Source organism: Pholcus phalangioides, unplaced genomic scaffold (assembly GCF_987345545.1).
Source record: "Pholcus phalangioides strain wild (caught in Gottingen) unplaced genomic scaffold, Ppha-v1.0 ptg000007l_1, whole genome shotgun sequence".
NCBI lineage: Eukaryota > Metazoa > Arthropoda > Arachnida > Araneae > Pholcidae > Pholcus > Pholcus phalangioides.
This window is the reverse complement of record NW_028301600.1, coordinates 24,451,465-24,475,685: the sequence shown is the minus strand read 5'-3', so window position 1 is coordinate 24,475,685 and position 24,221 is coordinate 24,451,465. Positions and strand designations below refer to the sequence as shown.

At 35.6% G+C, this 24,221-nt stretch overlaps 1 protein-coding gene across 1 annotated transcript; it reads left to right on the top strand.

Annotated features, from left to right (window-relative positions):
* The first annotated feature begins 3,485 nt into the window (after window positions 1-3,485).
* Window positions 3,486-23,854, top strand: LOC149085102 (glucose-6-phosphate exchanger SLC37A2-like). Its single transcript, XM_089232897.1, has 2 exons — window positions 3,486-3,634; window positions 21,337-23,854. The coding sequence occupies exon 2, from the start codon at window positions 21,374-21,376 to the stop codon at window positions 23,021-23,023; it is 1,650 nt and encodes a 549-aa protein (XP_089089023.1). The 5' UTR covers window positions 3,486-3,634; window positions 21,337-21,373; the 3' UTR covers window positions 23,024-23,854.
* The last annotated feature ends 367 nt before the right edge of the window (window positions 23,855-24,221 follow it).

The window sequence follows — 24,221 nt, the reverse complement described above, 5'->3', positions numbered from 1 at the left end:
ATTTGAGAAAAAAATAATTTTATAATTAGTATAAAGCCTTTAATAATTTGGGAACGGGGCCCTGGGACCCGCCGTTGTTGGCTTTCCTTTTAAGACACTACTGTGCCGCGAAGTGGCCAGAGCTGTTACTCTCCCCCCGTCCCCGCGTGTACTAAGAGCGGCCCTGAGGCTTCTGAATATTTATTCCAAAGCTTCATAACTTGTAATAGTGACAAGACAGTAGTAGCTCAACAGTTAAACATACCTTGGAACATAAATCGCAATTTTGAGAAGAACTAATTGCCTCCCCTCAGCATATCTCAGACATGCTTTATTAGTGATAGGTCTGAGTCCTTGGATGTCCATAGGGTTGTTCTGTTTGAGACATTCGCTTACTGTTCAGGAGTTGTTCACGGTGGTTTCTTTGAATATGAAACCCGCCCAGTCCTCACCAGAATCTTTTCCGACACAGATTTACTACTCCTACTTGGGGGATGAGAGCGGACGAAAAAACAACCTCAAAGCTTTACCGGTATGGTATTTATTCCCAGGGCCGCAACTCGATTCTTTGTCAGCTGGAGCAAACAGGCACTTGGGCGCCCTGCATAACGGCAGCTAAATGGTAAATTCGCCGCTCCCGCTAGTCAAGCACTAGGGGACTTGCTTTCCCCTAGTTGCGCGGTCCTGGGTATTCGTATACAACTAAGGCACCTAAAAAGAAGAGCGGACTCGTTGTTTTTCTTTGAGCAAAGGATAATACTACTAACTTCACATTTTTGCTCAAACGTTGTGGATGAATCAGCCTGGTATTTCAAGGAGATCTAGGATTGGCTTGAGCTCTTTGACATCCCAGGCTGGCTTGTGACGTCGGTATTATTGCTTTAACCAATCACTGCTCCTTATTCTACGTTTTTTAACGATTAGACGTCACTTTGAACAAAAAACTCGTTTTGTCGCACTAAGAAGGACGACGATCAATCTGCCTGGTTATACTGGCGCTTTAGGATTGGGTACCGTGATAATACTGACTTAGCAGATGAGTTAGCCTAGTATTCCAAGGAGCTCTACCCTTGCCAAGCGGATATTACATCGACGCCTAAGCAAAGCTATCCTTAACTTTTTAAGGGGTTTTAAAATTTTCTGGTACGCATTATAACTGCCGCAGTGGAAATCACCAAACCTTCTGCGAAACGCCACGTCTTTTTTGAGGATGAATAATTTCTTCAGATTTCCTGCAAGTGAAAATGCTTCTTCCCACTCCCAATTCAAAGAATAAGACAAAAAAAAACAAAAAAAAACGAGGAAGCAAAATATTGTATATCGTTTTCTATTATTTATACTGTACACATATCCTTATACTACCCTGAAGCGAAGGAAATGAAACACCGTCTCGCTCCTTCCATTATCAAACTTTGAACAAAAGCTGACTCCTCCCACTGACAGTTGATCTGACATGTTGGGAGTTGATGGAAAGCATGTTATAAGGAGAGGAAAACTTAAAATAGTATCTGGGCTCAGCATTGTCGAAAAAAGAGGGTTTCAACCCTTTAACACACTAGAACGGCCGGAGCATTCATTTTGACTGTTTTTGATTTTGAAAACGCTATAATTTCGATAGCATTTGTCGGACGAACTCAATTTTTGGCGACTTCATTATTTCTGTACTTCTCTTTGTGTAAAAAAATTTGAAGACCTTGAAGGATTTGTTCTGGAGTTACCGACGTTTACACCTAGTACGGCCAAGAGCAGTCATTTTGACTGCTATACAGGGTGTCTTGTAAGTGCTAGCACGGCCTTTATCTCATCAACCACCCATCGTAGAGGTATGATTCTAATTTATAATTTATAAAATGCTCAACAGGTGTTCAAAAATTACCCTGTAGCAGCTTTGAGAGTGGAAATACAGTGTGTTACAAAATAAAAAATCTAAATTTTCTTACGTTCCCCGTGTGCTCAAGAACCCAATTACACAGTTGGTGCCGTCTCCCCTGATGCCATAAAAAAAAATCATATTTCCAAGTGCAATATTCACAGATATTTGAATTCAAAAAACGGAGGAACTTTGGGAAAGAACAGTGATATAAATGCGGAAAAACCATTTTACCCTAACTCTTTGAAGTGCGACCCCCTTTTGACAATAAATTTATCAACTCCACAAGTGAGATGACCATACGTCCCTGTTTTACGGGACATTCCCGATTTTTCTGTCAGTAAAATATGCTATTACCGAAAGTTCCTGTCAGTTTTAATTAGACGATATTGAATTTTAAATCATTATATAACTATTTTTTTTTTTATGTATTTAGTGTTGTTTCTTATGCAAGATGGAAGTTTAGCGAGGTGTATGTTCTATGATTTTGGTATACAAAGGTTGATTCAGAGAGAGAATCATCCGATTTCAAAGTGATTCTTCACTTCAAATCAACCATTAATAATATTGTTCTTAAAACATAGATATTTGCCCTTTATGTTCACACATTGCTTATCACATTATATATATATATATATATATATATATATATACGTATATACAAAATTATATACAGTAATTATGTGTGTGTGTGTGTATATATAATGTGATAAGCAATTTATATATATATATATATATATATGCACACACACACACATAATTACTGTATATAATTTTGTATATAAAATACTGTATGTAATTTTGAAATCGGATGATTTTTTCTGAGTCACCCTGTTTATGTATTAATTTGATATATTGATTATTGTGCAAGCAGTATTCGATGAAATAACACTGTAAGATACATGGTAAGTAGCTCAGCTGCGCATATTTTAGTTTTGACATTTTTTTTTAATTTATAGTGCTTTGCGAAAAATAAAAATAAATTTCTTATTTGGACATTTATATTTTGAAAAAATCTCTCATTAACACCTTAGTTCATTAGCACTACCCCCTGGGGGTTCGCGACTTACATTTTGGGAACCACTGCTCTACGGAATTATTGACTGGGAAAATAAATTGATACGCGATTCTCTCAATATTATATACTTTGATAAACTCGATAAATCGCAAAACTAAGTCATGCGTAATAAAAACTTTAGCATGTTTTGGAAAACTGACTTTTTTTTTTGTTGAAAAATTTAAAGGTTTGGGATTTCTCCCCCCCCCCCCCTAAAAAATAGGATATTTTAAAACTTGGCAAGTTTCACACATTCTTATCGATTACAAGACTTTAATAATGCTCTCAAGCATTTATCCATCATTCTACCGGAGACGCACAAGGTCAATGATGTCTGAAAATCTGGTCTGTAACAGGTGAAATCCGCTTTCGACTGATGTCTGTAAACATTAAAAGTAAAAATCTTGTTTTGTTATGATGTATACTTATAAAAAATGTCTAATACCATTTTTATATAATATTTGCTGTCTGTTAGTGGTTTTTAATCACTGACCTTCAATGGTCGTGAAGGGTGAAACTACCCTCGATTCGCCTATCAAGTTGTGAACATGGAATGGTTGAGACGTTGGGTGTCTCTTCAGTATCAGAATTCTATTGGTGAAAACGGTCGGTGTTATCGTTACGCCCCTTTCCAGTAACCGTGTTTATCTTAGTAATCACATGTTCACTGCTTTGAAACTGACAAGTTGCACGTGAAAATCGTATGCGCTTCCAGAGGTTGACCTCGTGTAAGTTATCAATGTTACAGAGCTGATAAAAAGTTCTCTGAATCATCGTTATTTCTTTCTCTCCTTTTGTTTTTGTTTTAAAAGATTTCTGCTGTTAAACATTAAGAGGAGAAAAAACATCCATATTTATCTATGTATACTTTTGTATTTCTGAAGTGTTTGAAATATTGGTCTTCGAATTATGTCACTTCCTGTGATCGTCACACCTTGGTCATATATAGCTGGTGTGGGGCCCTATTAAAACGGGCCTTCCTATTGAAATGATTTCAAACGATTAGACTAGGGATTTCTAAACTTTTTTTCGTTCATATTACCCTTGCGAATGAAGTTGTAATATTAAATATTTTGAAGCATTTTTAAGTGCCCGTGACACACTGATTGGGAATCGCAGATCTATTACTATTTTTTTTTCATAATTTAATCTTCAAAATATTTTGAACTGGCTCGTGGTCAGAAATTTCTTTCGGAGGAGAACAAAGAGAGAACAATAAACTTAATCATATTATTTCAGTAATTTTCTCACATTTCGGTGGGGCGGACTCCCTGGTTCCCTCTCCATCTCTCGCCACGCCATGATCTCGAATGGACTCCTGAACGATCTCACGGAAGCTACGAAATACCCTTTGGGAATCACTGAAAGTAAATATCTTGAATCAACAATGACATTCATACTCCATGTTAGTATTCGATGATTGGCATGTTGAACCGAAGGCTTGAGTGCTAATTATTCGGTTACCAGACAATGAAGATATTGGTATAATTAAATGGCAACATGTTTATGCCTGGCATGGTCATCTTATCCATGGTTGCACAACTCGTATAAGCTCTGAAGGAAATTTTTATTTTAGTATTAGATAACTTGTTTTGGTTAATTCTATGAAAATAACTTACAGGACCCAAAACTTTCCTTGAATCAAAATTTAATGCTGGTTCAAGTCATTTGCTTTCACTTTTCTATTTAGGCAATAGAAATAGATCTATTACACACCTTTTTATACAACATAAGGCGACAGAACCCGGGGCTCAGGCTATTTTTGAGCCCCCTCCCTCCGGTGTACGCACACGGGTTCTGTATTTGCGTGACGACTGATAACATTGTGGGGGAGGGCGGCTCAAAGTTTTCTTCATGTCGTCTGCTATACAATATAATGGGTTGTAATGAATGAAAACCGATAAACAATCGATACATTTATCTTGCGAGTTTTCTCATCTTCATGAATATTATCAGAGCCTTCTCAACATGAAAATTACATTTAACAAGGTTTCCAGCATCCATGATTAACCTGACAGGATTCCCTTCCCAAGATCAATCTTATTTTTAACCCTTCAAATTCAATTAAAAATGGAGCTTTGCTCTTGTTGGGGGGTTGGTTTATCTAATCAACCTTGAGCCAGTGAAAATCTCAAAGTTCATCAAATTTTGATATTGAGATAATCCAGTACATAATATTTCGAAGATCTATCCAAATTACAAAGCCAAGTACAGTAAAGAAAATCTGAGACCCTGTTCTCTAAATTACTATGCACATAGGTAGATACAGAGATGGGCGATACCACCCCATCCCCCGTTCACTATACACATCCTCTGTGATTCGTCCCCCCCATTCACTGTTCATATCTTTGATTCCCTCTCCCCGCGTTCGAGGAATATCTGCTTATGCATACCGCATACGTACTGATTTTTACATAAGTTTTATTTAAGCATTTGTTTTTTGATCGAGACTCAACCTCTCCATATTTCGAGAAAAAAAGATCAACAGCTGCCATCGCAATCAAGAGGGAGGAAACTTCAATACTGAGTTTAATACAGCTTACGTAATTTTACAGGGTGTATGTCAATGTACAGTGTGTCCCAATGGGCACGCAGCATCAGGTTTTCGGCGATCGGAACGAGCACATTAATTGTGTAACTATGCACAATTAACGTGAAACTACACAACTCTGATTTTTTTTGTAGGAAGTAATACGTACAAATTACAGCAAAAAGCTTTTTTTCGAGATTTTTACGTAAATTTCTGCTAAGACAAGTAAGGGTACATACATAGTGACGGCTGGTTTCAAATTCAGAACCTTTCTATGCAGAATTGGCAACCAGCATACTCTATGTTCGTACCCTAATGCTGAACTTTCATAACTTAAAAATGTCCTCAGCCAAATTTATTTCAACATGTTGAATAATGCAGTTATCCCCATATTTGCACGACATGAACAAGATAAACGATTACTGGTTTATGCAAAATGGAGTTGGATCTCAAGAAATACAAAAATTGTTAGATTTTTTCGCAAACATTTTGGAAGTACGTAGAATAATTGGGTTAGATTCCGAAAAGAAAACTAGACAAGTGGATAGATTGATCACCATTTTCTCCTGATCTTAACCGACTTATTGCGACTTCTTTTCATGTGGTATTGAAAGATAAGGTCTCCATCAGATGACTTGAAAATAGCGATTTTGAATTTATGGTAAAAGTATTTCAGAAAACAATCTTATTATAATAGCTTTAAATCTAGATCTTGCCATGTCATTTCTAACCCAGCGTTTCTCAACCTGTGGTCCGCAGGCAGATTTGATAATTCAATCCCAACTGAATGACATTATTTAACTGTTGCAATTGATATTAGTTATATCAATATGCGTTCAAATAAAAATTCTATAAATACATATTTAGTATATATTTCATAATCCAGGATAACTGCAATTCTAAATACGAGATATCACTAATTATAACCAAAAAATGCTTTTAAAATTTTAGTGATTACTGCTAAAATTGGTGAAAGGGGGAATAAATGTCTGATACAAATCACCGCAAACAAAAATGTATCTGTCGAAAGAAAACATTAAAATGACAGCATAGCCATATTTCATTGAGAAAAGTAAAACTGGGATCTTAAATATAGTAAAATACGGGACGTCACCAATTGTCATCAAAAAACGTTGCCATTTTAGTCGGCAAAATGCCCAATTGGGGTTAAAATCACTGAAAAATTGAGGAAAAAACATTGAACCTGTGACAAAAAAATATGCGAGATGTATATTTGTATATAATTGCCATAATTATCATAAGTTATGAAAACGCTGTTTTTATTTACGACTTTTGTAAACGTTACAAATTCAAATAAGCATCATTGAAAAAACGGGGCAAATGTATAAAAACGGAGAGCTATATAGAATGAATTTCTTCCATTTGCGTTTGAACGAGATATCTCGTCCGTGATCTATAAGAGGGTAAACATTTTCAAGCCCTTCTCATGTTACATATCAAAATGCTCGTCTCACTGACCTCTACCAAAATCTGACGCTGTTTAACCATTTGGATACCCTGTACCTTTAACAAGTGAACCACTTGAACATGAATGCAATCCATGTTCTTTAAGGTGTTTTTTTTACCCCTGTTTTTTAGGCAGATGAAAGAACTATTGCTCTAAAAACTTTTCCGTGTTATGCAAAAAAAAGCTCCCGAAATTGTTGATCACGCTAAATTTTCTTCATATTATTTTTGAAAATAAATGTGTAGACATCATTCGCTGTCTGAGCTTTAGTTTTTATTTTTTGTCCCAATAATAGGTCGTCTTATCTTCAATGATGAAATGAAAGCTGCCGCTTCTTCGAAAATAAGGCAGTCATAAAAAAATAATAAATAAACTATCTATCACTATAAAGACCATGAATTGATGCAATGATTGTACGAAGTGCACATCGATCAGAACGTATGCCGTAACGTTCTTTCCGCGTGATCAACAGGACACGTTTTCCTTTGACATTCAGAAAAAAAAACCTACAGAAATCGAAAAATTAAAATTAATCACTTGAATAACATTCTCCGCGATAATTTTTTTGCCCCCAAGATTTATCGTGGCGTATTATTACTTTAAACAGGTTATACCTCATCCTATCTGGGTCACATTGCAAATGCAACTTGTAATAATTGAAATGTACTTTATAAATATTTATCATTTATTTAACCGAAAAAAAATTTACATTTTTAAACGTCTTCAAACCTGAGTCAAAACTGCCGATTAAAAAGAATTTTTTTTAATTGATTTGTGTTTATCTTATGTCAAAATGCCCTTTAAAAAGAAATATTTTAATTAATTGATTAATTAATTTGGGTCGATATCTTTACTACGATCATTTGAGTTAGATACACATGTGCACCTTAGGTCTTAACTTGAAAAAATAATCATTAAAAAAAAATAACCATTCAGAACCGTTAGAAATAAAGGTACACATATATGTACCTCTGGAGCGAAGAGGTTAACCCTTAAATGCGTTGCTTTGCATATATGCAAAGAGTCCTTTAGACATTCATTACTGCAGACAGTTTGAAGATAAAAATTCAGAAACGACTTTGCACGTAATCTGAGGTATAATTTTTTTCTTTCCATTTTATACCTTGAATTTGCTGGTAGATGTCCTAATTAATGACAACTCTTCGTTTGTTGCAGAGCATGTGTGTCTGATGGCGCTAATTTCTTAATGTTTTGTTTGCATTCCTTTTTTTTACCTTGAAGTTTGCAACCTGAATTTTTTTCTTACTAGAGTTTGAATCACAAAGAAGGTAGTTATATATTTGGAATGTAATATTACTTCAATGCATGTATTTTATGGGCGATTTTCGAGGCTCTATATGGCCACTTTAAGGGCCCTATATAAGCAGTACAATTGGAGATAGATTTTTTTAAATGATTTTGCAGGCTTTCTATACGTATCATTATCTATGAAAAAAAATAATTAGCTCGAAAAAAAATTGTTCATTTAAGGGTTAACGTAAAATATCCATGTGGATAAATTTTGAAATTTATCAGGGCTGAATGGTCTTTCTTTTGACCAATTCATTGTAAATGCTAGCTTATATTATGTGAATGTAAGCGGAATGCCCATGGGAAGCTGCTCAACAATATTCTTCGAAATTTTCGGACACTCTAAATCAGTGTTTCTCAACCGCCGGGCCACGGCCCAGTACCGGGCCCTAACACTAGTCACACCTGGCCGTGAGTGATTCGCAGTTCCATTTTTCCTATTAGTTTCTCGTTATGTGTGTGTATGACCGGGCAAAAGAAATTTACCGGGCCACGGGCTTCTAAAGGTTGAGAACCACTGCTCTACATCCATACAATTATTAACAATCGTATTGTTCTCACTCAATTACGAGAAACTGAAAGCTTTGTAGTTTGTTCTCAACCAAGTTTACGACGTAAAAAATAGTAACAAATGCGTGTTTTCACACGCACTTCCTGAATTCGCCAAAGCACTGAGAAATTCACTTTTAGCACACGTTGCTTATCTGTTACTCCTAGAAATCGTTTTCATGTATGAGCAATAATGTTTCAAAACAAAGCTAACATTACACCTCCTACATTTACTCTTTTTTGCAATACACATTTTGTGTAAATTGAATGTGCTCTATAACAAATTCAAAAACGTTCTCCAACTTCCTATTTGGCAAATATTGCATCTGAGTATGAGAAAGAGAATTTTTTTTAATATCCTACTACTGAGAGAGAGATTCAATTGAATGCATAAATTGAGGTGAGAGAGATGGACCACAGAGCCGTAACTAGGTGTTTGGCGCATCCAATACTTTAAAATTCGACAATTTTAGAATGGTTTTTTGTTCCCACCTAAACTTTTCCGCCTCCTAAATTTTGCTGGCTGTTGCGCCCCCCCCCCCTCAGTTACGGCCCTGATGTAATTATCACAGTGTAGGTGATAATTACCTGTTCTCTGTGGGGAGACTTTTTCAAAAGGGAGACCGGCTAACATTCGCACCTCGAAGTTAGAAAACCGCAGAAAACCAACTTTAGCCAACCACCACCTCAGGGCCGGAACTAAGGTTTTTCTCGGAGGGGGGGGGGGTGTGAGACTGGATTTCGCCTCCTCCAACTTTAAAATCAGATAGTTTTGTATTAAAGTGTTTCTGTTCCCATTAACTTTTTGAGTAAAAGCCGTCATTATTTAAAAATATTTTTATTCACCCATTCGAAAATTTGTACCTATTGACCGGGAAGGAATCTTTTATTGCTTTTTCGCTATAAATTTATGAGACGGGGCCTGATGAAGAGAACCCTGGCGTTGGAACTCTATTTTCAGTTCGTCTAATCACCCAATTAGAGGGAACAGAATGAACAAACTTAGTGAAAAAAAGATTGCAGGAAAATTGTCTGTCCCATATCACATTTTTACTTATCTCAATAGTGGCATCATCTTCCATTGATATTTGATATGTGAATAAAATTAATAAGTAAAATACTACGTGGAATTTCCTTGTTCGTGCTCATCAAATCATGCTATAATACGTTATCTCCAAGGTAAGAAATGGCCTCGATCGAATAAATAAAGAACTTTGAGAAAACACTCCAAGATCAGCGTCTGTTTTGAATCTGGCGGCAGTGCATGATTGCATCATTTTATCCGATATCATACTTGAACATGGTCTAAGATAAAAACAAATGATCTGAGAGAAGGAAGAAAGGAAACTTTCACTGATATCACACCAAGTGAACCGGTTTATACGATACACACACCATTGTTGAACCACCTGTTGTAGGTACTCGAACTAAAAATGAATAAGAAAACAGAATCGGGCTTGTTAAAACCAGTTAACACCATGTGTGTGGGTTATTCATACTTTTAACATACTATCACTTTAATTATTTTTTAAATTAATTTCCATTTTACCTAATTTCATTGCACGGTTACTTAGATTTTAATGAGTGAATGAAACTGTCGTTACAACAATACTATTTCGTAAAAGCTTAGTATTGTCTGCTAGGATGTGATTTAATTTTTGACCGCTTTTCCAATTCTTAATCCAAATTACACAATTTTTATTTTCATAGTATTATTATTGGTTACATAAATAACATATTTCAGAAGTTTAAAAAAATTGGACATCAATAAAAACGGAACCATACTAATATCGATAATTTTCCAATTAACTTTTTAACAATTAATATAAATTTGAATTTTATTTACTTAAAATAGTAATCATGGTACATGAGGTTTCCCATAATCATGTGACAGAAAAAGTTGGATAAAAAAGCCTTTTTAATTTATTTCTTTTTCTTGTCAGTGAAAAAAGTTCCAGATCAAAATCAAAGGATATAAATGCCTGAAAATTTCATGTTTGAAAAATCATAAACTTTTGGTGTTATATACAGGGTGTCTTTCCACTCTTGTCGTTGCCCAATGGCTGTTTCCTAAACCGTTGGTTTTAGACAACTTTCAAATAGAAAACGTGTATCAAAAAAAAATAATGTCGCCCATCATCTTAAATGCCGTTCAAATGAGAAAAAAGTATTGATAAAAGAGTTACAAAATTTAAATTTTTATACGTTCTTCCAATTGGAAAGTTGTTTGCCTGTCTCTCCCGAGGGCAAAAAAGATTCCATATTTCCAAGTGCAATATTCGCTGAGATATTTTTTGAATTCGAAGAAAAAGGAGAAAAATCGGAGAAAAAGGAAATGAACAACAAACAGTAACGGACAATGCTCCTTTCCCTCATTTATGCTGTTTCCACCTTTTTCTGATTTCTTTAATTTTTTTTTAATTTTGATTTTTTTTGTTGTTTTTTTCTACGGAAACGCAGCATATCAACAATGGGTTATTGGCTTAATATGTTTGAGCACACTTAGTTGCACATGTTTTAAAACTAAAATGTCTAAAAACAAGATACATGCATGTTTTTTATAAAGTAATCAGATCTTTGGGGAATGTGCATCATTATTTATAAGCCTTATTGATCATTTTTCCGCGGTCAATATTTTTTGATCAAAAATTATTAAATTAAATTAAATCAAAATTAAATTAAATTAATTTGCATTAAATCTTAATTTAATGCATTTAAGCACATTACGTCTTCATAAATTAAAATAATTGCTGAAGCTTAATCTGAAGATATTTGGTGTAAAAAATGATCAGATATAACCGTAGAATCCCAAGTTATGACTCAGGATGATTATAGAGATTAGCCTCGTGTCAATTTTAATAATAATGACTTCGTAAGTTAGTGATAGCGCGAGATGTCTTTATATTTTTATCTCATAGTGATATACCAATGACGACTTCACCAGAGATTATTCGAGACAATAATAATCCTGATAAATAGATAACATTGCTCTCTTATGCAAGTTTTTTCTCCTCGTTTTGATGTAGTGCATGTCAGATTTTTTACGTCACACATCTTTCTGCATCATTAACGCCAGAATGCTGTCACTGGACTCTCCCTCTTCTCGTGGGCTCTTCCAGTCCAGTTGCTGGTGTCATAAAGCAATGGTGAAGCTTTCTGTAGCTGGTCATTAAGATTAAGCTTTTGATCGAATAATGACTAGGGTTTTATATATAATAATGACTAAAGGTTGGCTTTATAGTTAATAAAAAATGTTTATGTTGCACTCATATATGTGTGCATTTTTAGAATTTTAAAATAGAGAATTGTTATTTTTTTAAGCTTTCAATGGATCATACAGAGTTTCCTGAACCTATGATCCGCGGACCAGAGGTGGTCAGCAGGCGGACTTGGTAATTGAATTCTAGCTGGACAAAAAATTATTGATTTTTTGACATTGGTATAAGAGTACAGTAATATCCTCGTGATTTAAAAAGAAAATTTAGACCTCTGTTCCTAGGGTCATACCCCACAAGAGTAGGGCTAACGGAACTCAAGTCTAGGGGCCCGAGACAAATCTCATTCGTTTTGTTTTTTTCACAGTTTAAATTCACTATAGAAGAGCTCGTCGAATATCTCGGCCTGGGGGGGGCGGATCTAAGGAGAAGGAGTGGGCTCCATGCTTAGGGTAACTATCTTAACGAAAAAATATGGGGAATTGCGCTCCTAAATATGGGATATATTTGTAGCCAGAAATGCAATTTACGACGAAATTGGTAATTATTGCTGAAAGTCCTGAAGGACATAGAAATCAAGAGCTGCTGTAAATTGCAGTAAACAATTTATTTCAATACAAAAACATTCATCATATTTTCGTGTGACCATATTTCATTCAGAAAAATACGGAAAATTGGGAGCTTTATTAAATACGGTAAGAAACGGAACATCTGCAGTTTTCACCAGAAATGGTAACACAAGCCGTCAAAATCGCCATTTGTTGCTTAAAAATTATCAATCAGTGGGAAAATGAAAAATTACTGTAAATCGTAGGGAAAAAAAATTGTGAAAAATAGTTCACAGAAAAAGCTTCAAACAAGACAATGTTTAGATGTGTGTGAATATTCATATTTATAGTCATAATCATCATATTATATTTTGTTGAGATGAAAATTATCTTCATTCACGATAATTTAGTTTAGTATAAATTGCAAATTCACGTATACGTGCTTCGTTGGAAAAAAACGGGACAGATGTATAAAGAAGTGAGAACGACTAAAAATATAGAAATATTACTCACACAAAATACGACACATTTCTGTATAATACGTATTTTATTCCTGAATTTAAGTGCCTCGTATTAAATAGGCATATGGTCACGCCACTTATCCTGTAAGTTAGTGGTGGTCTATCGGATTGTTTCAGACATTTTTACTAGTCCTTGAAATCGGAATGGTCAAGAAACGCTGATCTAGTACATTTCAAACCCTTACAAATTTTTCTCCAGGCTTTAACTCAATCGATAACATTTGAACCAAACTCGATAATAAATATTCTCTCGTGTGTGTATATATATATACTAGGGGGTCTTCAACGTTTTACGCTCGAGGGCCACATAAAAATTTTTTCTCGTTCCGCGGGCCACTCGTTAATGGCGTAGGGGGGTGCCCCTCAAAGAACGATCACAAACTAAATATATTTCAAAATATTTTAAAAAATTTAAACTTTCAATTAATTTTAACAAATATTAATTTTGAATGATTTAGAAAAACATTTCAAATTGGTGTCAAAAAATGCCTTTTTTGCTATATTAATACATTTCTGTTACTTGAAAATGCTTTTGAAAGTTGGTAAATCTAAATTTTTCTCAGATTTTTTTTGTGCCCCCAATCAATCCCAGTGTGCCCCACCCCTCTGCAGAAGGTTGATTCTACGTACGCTCAGATACGAAAAATTAAAATGCGACGCGTACTACATATTTTATGATTCCATTATGTAGCATTTTCGTTTTAAAAAATTAAACTGAATTGGGGTTAAGACCAATTATTTTAGGTATTTTTTTATATTGTATGAAACAATGAAAATGGATGATTTTCGTTTATACATGTATAATGTTGAATTAATTATCGAATAAAAAATCTTTGATTACTTATATTACGAATGCGGGTGGATGTAATTTCTAAATTAATGCAAAACTTGACATTGTTTTTGCTTGACTAAAGCTTCAATGTTAGGTAAAATTTGTTTCCTCCAAATGCCGATCAGTCAGACGTGTTCTAGTTTTTGATTTTGTATTCTTCATTCGATTAAACAACTGTTCACATATGTACCTGTAAGTGCTGCCAAATATAGACACCATGAACAATGCAGGTATTTGTGTGCTTCTGGATACTTTTCTCTCTCTTCGGACATATACTTAGAATAAAAATCAACGAAGGAATTTCAAAAAACTTGCATTTAACTGCAGAGTCACATTAAAAATCCGCAAATTCTAATTGTAGCTCTGGTGGAGCACTTTCTTATATCGACCGAGAAAGGTGTGAGGAAAACATTTTCATAGAAATTTCGTTCTCGCGGAAGTCGGAAAATCTGCTTCTGAATTCCATTCTCAGATTTGAAATGCACTGTGCATAATCGTCCAGTTTCCAAGTTGTAGATCTATTTACCAACTCGAATAATTTAGGAAAATGTATGCAGGTTTTTTTTTTTGCCATTGCCGTTCCCAAAATGAAGGAAAGACAATTTTGTTTCTGAATATTATGCCGAGGTGAACTCTGAAAGAAAAGTCAACTTGCCTCTTCTGGAAATCGAACTCAGTCTTATTGCAAACCGGGCAAGCGCACTATCCATATACAAAACTGGAGACATTACCAATCCTTCCTTATATACGCACTGTGGCTTAACGCACTGAAGTAGGCATAGTAGCCCCCCCCCTCCTCAATTTCAGCAAATGGCCGGGTGGCGGTAATAGCATCTCTCTCGCTACTGAAACCACCGGGGGCCAATTTCTGAAGTGTTAAGTGGGCGCCTACTATGCTTCTACTTCTTCGCCTTACGCCACAGTGCATAAATAAGTAAGAATTGGTAGCATCTCCAGTGGTGTATGGATAGCGCGCTTGCCTGGTTTGCAAGAGGACAGGGTTAGATTAATGGCGGGGACAAGTTGACTTGTCTTTCCGATTACACCTTGGCATAATATCCAGAAAAAAGTTGTCTTTCCTTCATTTGTTTTTGTTTTTTTATCGTAATACTTCAGAATTGAGGCTCTTCGAAAGAAAGTTTTCTTTCCTATCTCGTACCCCCAAAAATGTTTCTTTCCCCTTGGTAAGAAGCACTGAAATAGATAAATGTAATAACCTTCTGTCATCTTATTATGGACTTCCAGACCATCTTGCTGTAGCCCGGACTGTATAAAACCGTTTTTCTGGAAATAAGCTGCTGGTTAATTACATTAATGTGACTCGATTGTGTAAAAAAAATGTGGTCAGAGATTTCTTGAGACAAACAGATGCAAAAATCTTCTGTATCCTTTTTATTGTTTTGGCCAACAAGGATAGTTAAAAATAAAGTTTGTGTTTTCATGTGCCTTCCAATTTTAATCCAATTTGTACTAATTTTATTCCCACCAAAGTCGTACTCTTAAATTTTTTCCATAAAATTTTCGTTAGGAAAAATAAAATTGATTCAAGGAAAACCGTGTGATGATTTCGGTTTTGAATCGAATTCGATGTGAATTTTAGAGTATTTTTAGTACAGGCGTCCCTCGCTTTACGCGATTAATTGATTCCACAAAAGGTCTCGTAAGACGAAATTGCGTAAAGGGATTAGAATTTAACATGGGTAAGTTTTAAGGTTTTAAGTAAGGTTTTCTTCAGAAGAATAGGGGGAAAAAGCAACCCACAACTTCCAGCAGCAAAATATATATTTTTTGAATAAATTAGTTATAATAAAACTTATAAATTTCGTCAATTTAGGCTATATGGATAAATTTAATATTTTTCACTTCTGTATCACTACTTCTGATTAGTTCTAGTGAATGTGGATGTTTTTCCTTTCTTGAAGAACCTCGTTTGATATAACTGATAACTCGCTGATAATTTTTTATAATGAAAGCAGTGGTGATTCAGCTGACATGTAGCATTCTTCGTCTCTATCAATATTCCTCGCAAATATGAAAATTATATATTCATTAGGATCGTTTTCTTCGATTAAAATTCTGATGACATTGTCGATGTATTACCAAAAAATGCTCATTAGTGAGATCTGGCGAGATGGATTTGAGCGTTTCTTTCATATTATGTCTCTTCTACATCAACAAATCCACCGGATTTTGTCATTTTAATTATGTCATTCCTCTAATTTGCAAATCAATTTTCAGGACTAAAATCAAACTACACGCAAGTCGCAATTCCTAAAATCAACTTTTCAAAATCGTGTTATAACGAATAAGAGTTCGAAACCCTTTTTTCTGTCAAGAGACGCTATTACAGTATTGAAGAGAAGCAGCAGTATGAAAATTATAAAACTACTAAGGTTTCGAAATGTTGGTGACCAACATTTCGAAAATTAACTTATTTTCTGAAAAATAAGATCCAAGCAAAACAACCTATGGCCAAACAAATAGTTTAGCATAAATTGGATTGCTTCCAACAGACCTTTTTATAAATTTCATACATCTTAATTTCTTCTGCATTTATTTACGTTTGACAAATATGTAGGTGTTTAAAATGATTTTGAAAGAAACTTAAGCATCAGTTAATGTTCTATATACACTCGTGTGCAAAATTAAGAGAATTTGCACATTTGTGTCTATTTTCACAAAAAGTACTGACCAAACGTTCTAATAATGCCACCGAAGAAGTTTGCAAATATTCATTGTCGAATACGTCTGCGTACACGTGCGTGTGGGCGAAGCTGTGACCACGGAGTGGATAAGGGCACGATGCGTTTTCCACGATTCGTGTGCTCGTACTCCTCAGCGACATTCGCTGTGTTTCTCGTTAAGTGTTTGGTAAATTTTATAAGCTATCAGGTAAAATGAGTAGCCACAAACGTATGGATGACGGAATGAAATGGAGAATCGTCGGAAGATTGGAGGTAGGGCAATCACAAGTGCAGGAGGCTACAGAGCTCGATCTAACGCCCAGTGTCGTCGGGAAACAATTTCAGGACACTGGATCCATATCGAGAAGACCTGGACAAGGTCGTCGAAGAGTCACGACGACCAATGAGGATCGTTATTTGGCACTTTCAGCGTGGTGCCACAGGACTGCTACAGCATCACAGCTCTCACGTGAGCTGCATGCTGCCACTGGAACTCGAGTTTCACGGTTTACTGTTGTTCGAAGGCTTCATGAAAGAGGGCTTTGCCAGAAAACCCGCTCACTGCAGCACACAAGAGAGCGCGTTTAGCATGGTGACATCAGTCTTGGGTCAGACTTCATTGGAGCACCGTGCTCTTCACAGATGAGTCGAGATTCAGCCTGGACACTGATTCTCGACGTACCCTCATCTGGAGAGAGCCTGGTACCCGATACCATCCCTCCCATATCAGGGAAATGCACCACTATGGAGGTGGAGGTGTCATGGTCTGGGCAGGCATCATGTTGGAGCCGCACACCCCCATGTGTTTGGCAGAGGGTCCGTGACTGCTAGGAGGTAGAGAGATCTTAGAGCCATATGTTCGACTTTTCAGGGGCTCACCTGGTCAACGATTATATAGAAAGTTAGGATATTGGCCAGCCAGATCTGACTTAAACCATATAGAACATGTCTGGGACACTCTTGGGAGGGCAATTGCATCTCGCCATCCCCCTCCGAGAACCATCCCGGAGCTAAAAACTGCACTGCTGCAGAAGTTGGACCGATTGGCACAGGGACTCCTCAACAGCCTCCAGTATGCCGTCGTGCTATGCGACGCGTCTGACTGAGAGGGGACCATCGTGGATTTTGGACATTCTTGCACTGATGAGTTTTACTGACAATCATGTGTGCATACTATGACTTTTGTATGTTGCATCTCTTTCTCTATTATAACTGTGTATTCCTACCAAATTTCATTAAAATCTGTCCGCTAGTTTTTCAGATATTCGAATGTGCATAATGTGCTAATTCTCTTAATTTTGCACGCGAGTGTAATGTTCAATACTAGGTTTGTTAGGATTGGTTGATATTTAAAAATGATTGGTTAATAAATCGATTAAAAAACTTGATCGATTCGACATACAAGGTAACCAATAGGGCGACTCATGAAAGAAAGAAATCGAAATTAAGGAAAAACAGAAATGAATCGGTTTTTTTTAATGGGAGCCCAGATAATATTTCGAAATTTTTTTAACTTCAAGTTTGCCCGTTTTTCCTTCAAAAAATGCTTGATTAAAACTGCGGAATTTCGTCAATGTAATTTATATGGGCCCATAATTAATTTCAAAATATCCTAAACTATATGGATTGATGCAATTGGATAATATAAGACAATACGGAGACATTAATTCTCATTTTTGTAATTATTTTTCTCCTTCAACCTTGATTCGGGGGGTGCCCATAGGCAGCCTAGAGCCATTCTTCGGTGGTTTAATCTAGAGCCCCATAGAATATGGGTATAAAAATACCTTGATTCAGATCTTCACAAGTAGTCGATGGGAGAAAATATCTTAAAATATTTTCAAAAGATTTTGAGAAAAAAATCTGTCTTTTCGGAAAAATATGAAAGAAAAATTCCAAAAACATCCAATGTTCGAAAAAAATTCAATCCAAAACATCGATGTTCCAAAAAAAAAAACCAGGAGATATCAGACTTTGCAAGTAGAAAAAAAAGGGAGTCTGTGCTTTATATATAGAAATATTCACATCACAATTCTGTCTTAGGCCGGGATTACACTATAAAAGTTTGTAAAAGCTCTTTGATAAAAAGTGAAAAATTCAACCAATAAGATTACCGGTTGCATTTGCTTGAATGCAATCGATGCGCCTATTGGTTGAATTTTTCAACTTTTATAAAAGATCTTTTATAAAACTTTATAGTGTAATCCCGGCCTAAAGTTCGGATTACACTATAAAAATTTTATAATAATTCTTTTACAAATGCAACCAATAAGCTGATCGGTTGCATTTACTCGAATGCAATCGATAAATTTATTAGTTGCTTTTTTCAAGTTTTATAAAATAACTTTCATAAACCTTTTAGAGTGAAATCCCATCCTTAGATTAGTCACTTCTGAAATATAAAATTTCATTTTTTTTTCAGTTTATAGACTGAATATCAAGTAAAATATACTTGTAGGTATCGGGGAAGCCACCAAAAATATTCAAGTGCTTAGGGCCTTCAAACGTCTTAATCCGGCCCTGAGTGAACGCCGTAAGTGGATAACGTTGTTTATTAAAAGTATTTTTTTTAAAGTTTCAAAAAATTAAAAGATTAAAAATTTAAAAATAATAAATATTTAATATAATTTTAAATATTTATATTTTTTAAATAATTTCAAATATTTAAAAAGAAAAAATTAAAATTTTTAAATTAAATTTAAAAGTTATTAAAGTATGTGGTCAATTAAATATTTATTTACACATCTCAACAGGCCGAGTCCAATTACAGAGATGGGAAACACACGGACATATTCGTCATATTCGTAAGGGGCCGTTCAAGTATTACGTAAGCAAATTTTTAGCCATTTTTGACCCCCTCCCTCCCCCCCTTGTCAGCAAAATTTCGTCATCAGCTCTGAATCCTAACTCATATTTTCATAACGGGTGGTTGATGACGTAAGCATTATCCAAACCCCCCTCCCCCTTGTCATCAAAAGTCAGCAAATCGGAACCCCCCCCCCATCGATGATGACGTAATACTTGAACGGCCCCTAAATGAATATTCGTAATGAACAGAACGGCTTATAATTTTGGTCCCGTCAGAGGCCGTTGTTGACAAGTTTTGTTGTATAAAATTGTAAATTATGGACAAAAGGCAGTTAAAGTTGCTATATCTCCATCTCAGAAGGAAACGGAGGGATAGACGTATGTGGGTACATCATATTTGATGAACAGGGACCCTCATATGGTGTTTTTAAGGGTATTTATGGCAAATAATTAAAAAAATTCCGTGCAAAATCATCTTTAAAAAGTAGCCAAAGATGCGGACGAATTCGCTCCGCATAAACCAATTTTCAAAACTTGCATGTGCGGATGCGGAGCCCGCTTAGGTTTTGACACATGCGGACGACGTCCGCACCCGCATGAACATTTCCTAGGTGCGGAGAAATTTCGGCTCGTCTGAAAGGCTCAGTATATTCCAATTGTTAAAACTTCTTCCGGACCCGCATCCGCTCCGTGTGAAAGGGGCCTAAGCGAACTCAATATTTCGAAAATCAAAAATTCAATTCTATTTTTAAAATTATTGATATGGCGGAAAACCCCACTAAATTTCCGCATTTCTACACTAAAATCGGCAATTTTAACATTGGGGATCATCTAGTGTTTGTTCCTGAGAGTGGTGCTGTTGATGATGTCTATTCGAAAAGCCTCATTAATTGAGATGACGGCGATGCGCTATTGCTTACGTTCCACTGTATAAATGGATACTTTCTAATTTTCAATATTTATTTAGTGTGCTTGCATTTCAAAACAGGTCTTTTAATCCCCAATGATGTTCAATTACTGTATACAGAGGCCTATACGACAATGGTGTAGCAGTCACAGAAAGTGGTATAAGTTAGTCATATGGCATGGGTTCTAGTTCTGTATGTCAAATATTAAGATTATAAAGTCTGACTCACCATAGTCCGATATTCATATTTCTTCACCCATAAAATAATACCACATTTTAACGTGTATAAGGAACCACTTTTTGCCGAAAATAGAGAGGGTTTCTTGTACACGGGTAGAGTATTATCTCAATTCCCTTCAATTTACGATGAGAGTGACTTTGATGACAATGAACTAGTTGATGTAGCTGATTGTGATCTATCAGATGAGTGATAAGAAAATTAATGGCTTGTATATGATGAACAAAAAATCTTTTTTTTATATCTTGAAAAATATCTTTGTTGAAAACTTTTTCTCCAAATTTTAAGCCCAAAAAATCGGGGGAGTAGGGTTCCTTATGCACTTTAGAATACGGTAAATAGAAAATAAAATGCATTAACGTTTCATTATTTTATTTCACCGCTTCAACTCAGTTTTATTTTTTTAAATGGGATATTCCGACTATATACTTGAAACAGGAAAATTATTTACCTTTTCATTTATAATTTCCCAATTATGTGAATAAATGTGGAGGAGGAAAAAGGATTATACATTTTATTGACGGTGTAGAGTTAAGATAAAAATGATTATATTGATTTGGGAGGGGGGAACGATTCGTTTGTGATCGAAAATCCGCGTTTTTACGTGAGCGTGATAAGAATTTTATCAGTGTTTTTAGGTTGGATTTTGAACTCTTAGATAAGACAACCGATAAAAAGGAAGCATCGAGCCAGTCCCCCAATACTTTCGTTTTTCAAACATCGGTGATCAGTAAATACATTTGCAAGTTGAAATATGCTTTCAGCATCTTCTAGATAGCATTCAAAATTCTGCTATTAGTTTCGCTTTTTTTTCCTTAGTTCATTCGCCTAGAAGTTGACGATTCATCGACCCGAAATGACTACATCCAGTGGAGTTGCAATCGGAGCGAGGCTCATTAAGAAGTTTCTGAAGACGGAAAGACAACGGAAAACTTTCTACCAGGCAAGTACATTAGTGCTTACCTTTATTGCTTACACTGCTTACCACATGTCCAGAAGACCTCTAGCTGTAGTGAAAAACTCCTTAAACCGAGACTGCAGCCGCGTAAAACCTCCAATTGGACTCATTATTACAGATGAAAACAGGCATAACTGGTGCGATTGGAAACCCTTTGATGGTAGCGATGCTAATAGACTCCTCGGTATTTTAGATTCAGCTTACCTTTTTGCATACGCCGCATGCATGTTTCTTAGTGGAATGTTAGCTGAAAGAGTCGATCTGAGATATTATCTGTCTCTCGGTATGATTTTCAGTGGAATATTCACTTACCTGTTTGGCCTCGCTTATTACATGAACATACATAGCCTTGCTTTCTTCGTCGTCGTTCAGCTATTTGGTGGTGCAGTTCAGGTGACCGGGTGGCCCGGAGTAGTTGCCTGTGTTGGAAATTGGTTCGGTAAAGCACGAAGAGGCCTAATATTTGGAATATGGAATGCTCATTTATACACTGGAAACATGCTTGGAGCATACGTTGCTGGATACTTCGTCGTTCAGAACTGGGGGCTGTCATTTATTATTCCAGCTATTATAGTTGCAGCAGTAGGATTTTTCTTATTCCTATTCTTGGTCCCACATCCAGAGGATGTGGATTGCGAACCAGCTGTTCATCATGCTTCCCCAACGCCTGAAGATTCTATCGAGAAAGGCTTCAAATTTAGCGATGGAAATATACCTACACCTGCGTTGATGCAAACTGTTACAAACACATCGCCTAAGAAACTAAGCTACGAAAATTCAACAGCAACTGAAAAAACCCTGATTTTTGACTCGAACTCTACTACCAGTAGCCAAGGAAAAAAAGAAGCAATCACGTTTATGAATGCTCTCAAAATTCCTGGAGTACTTGAGTTTTCCTTGTGTCTCTTCTTCTCGAAACTTGTAAGTTACACCTTTCTCTTCTGGCTTCCACGATACCTCGATCATTCTACTGGACTAGGATCACAGCAATCCGCATACTTTTCCATACCTTTCGATGTTGGTGGTATCCTTGGTGGCATCTTAGCTGGTGTCATATCTGATCATACCGGATCTAGCGCAGCTACGTGTGTGGGGTTCTTAGGACTTGGAACACCCATGCTGTTCATCTATCAAACATTTGGAAGTGTAAGTTTCGCTGTGAACATTTTTCTTCAAATTATCTGTGGAGCATTAGTGAATGGACCATATGCATTAATCACAACCGCTGTTTCTGCAGAACTGGGTACACATCCTTCAATCACAAAGAACTCAAAAGCTTTGTCAACTGTTACGGCTATCATTGATGGAACAGGTTCCATAGGAGCTGCAGTTGGACCACTACTCGCAGGTATGGTTTCTGAAATTTCATGGTCTTGGGTATTTTACATGATGATGGCTGCTGACTTTTTTGCACTCCTAGCTCTCTTACGCCCTGCGGCAAAAGAAATGAAAAAACTTTGCATCGAAAATGGCTGGTGTGCTATCACGCCCGTTTTTGATTGCTTTTCTTGTTGTAGGAGAGAAGGAGAACTATATCAGACAATTTAGTGTTTATGATTAGAGCATTTGATGACTTTTGTAAATTACACTTCATGTTCATCTATTCATTCATTAACTTACTAAAAATATTTTTTAATACTTATTTCGAATTTCTGTTGAGATGTGAAAGTATTTCTTATTGAAGCAGTTGTGTATATGTATATATATTCATCAGTTTCATTTTGTACAGTTTGCTATTTATTTTTACGTTTCATTCAATGTAATATATTTCATGAAAATAACCCAATACCGTAGATTGGGTTCTGTGCAGTACAGAAAACTGGTTCACATAACTAAATCATAGGATTTCTAATTCGGAAATTCTTATTCAATCAAAAACCTATTTTAACAAAGTCATCTGGTCCCGGCGGAGACCAAATGACTTTTCTTTCCGAGTTCACCTCGGAATAAAATCCAGAAAATATGTTTCCTTGAAAAACTTGTATTGTTTCAATCTATTTTTGCTTATTTTACTGCACGATAATAGACTGTTGAATATTTTTTTAAAGATTAAAATTTTCCTTGATAAGTTGTCATTCAAAAAATGTTTCAAACGTTTATGATTGTGTGTATCAAATTTAAAAAAAAAAACGATCCCATATAATCAAATTATGTTGATTTAGTTTGCAATTTTTGAGTGCATACCTTTTACTAATGTTAAACTAATTCAAGTTTATTGCTCTGATATTTAACTGTTGGGTTTTCTTTTAAGAATCATTCGACTGTTTTGTTATTTGCGCCACTAGTGCATAGATATTCTCACTTGTTTGTATTTGATGCGTGTTATTTCAATTTTTAAAATTTCTTGTTTCCGAGACATTAAAACAGTTTGAATCAGTACATGCCTACTGTTCTTTTATGTGTCTATGTTTATTTCATTTTTCAGGTGCAGATGTATACGTTTATATGGTGGATCGTCAAACATTCATTTTTAATTTTTTTTATTCATTTCAATTTCATAATCTAGCAGTTAACGCTGGGCGCGTAGTGATTTTTTTTTTTTTAATGAAATTAGCATGACTCATTGTTTCTTTCAAATTAATTTAACATTATTTAAAATAATTTTTCAATTTAAAATCAATTTTAACGTGATGATTGCTCTCATTTTGAGTGCTGTTATTTAACATTAAAATTTTTATGGGCATCTTTTTCAACCACCTCGTGGGCATTTCGCCTATTGTGGATTTTGTATTTGTATTACAGAATT

Excerpts from the sequence above, each read along its gene's own strand:
- LOC149085102 (XM_089232897.1), top strand. The coding sequence starts at position 21,374 with ATGACTACATCCAGTGGAGTTGCAATCGGAGCGAGGCTCATTAAGAAG.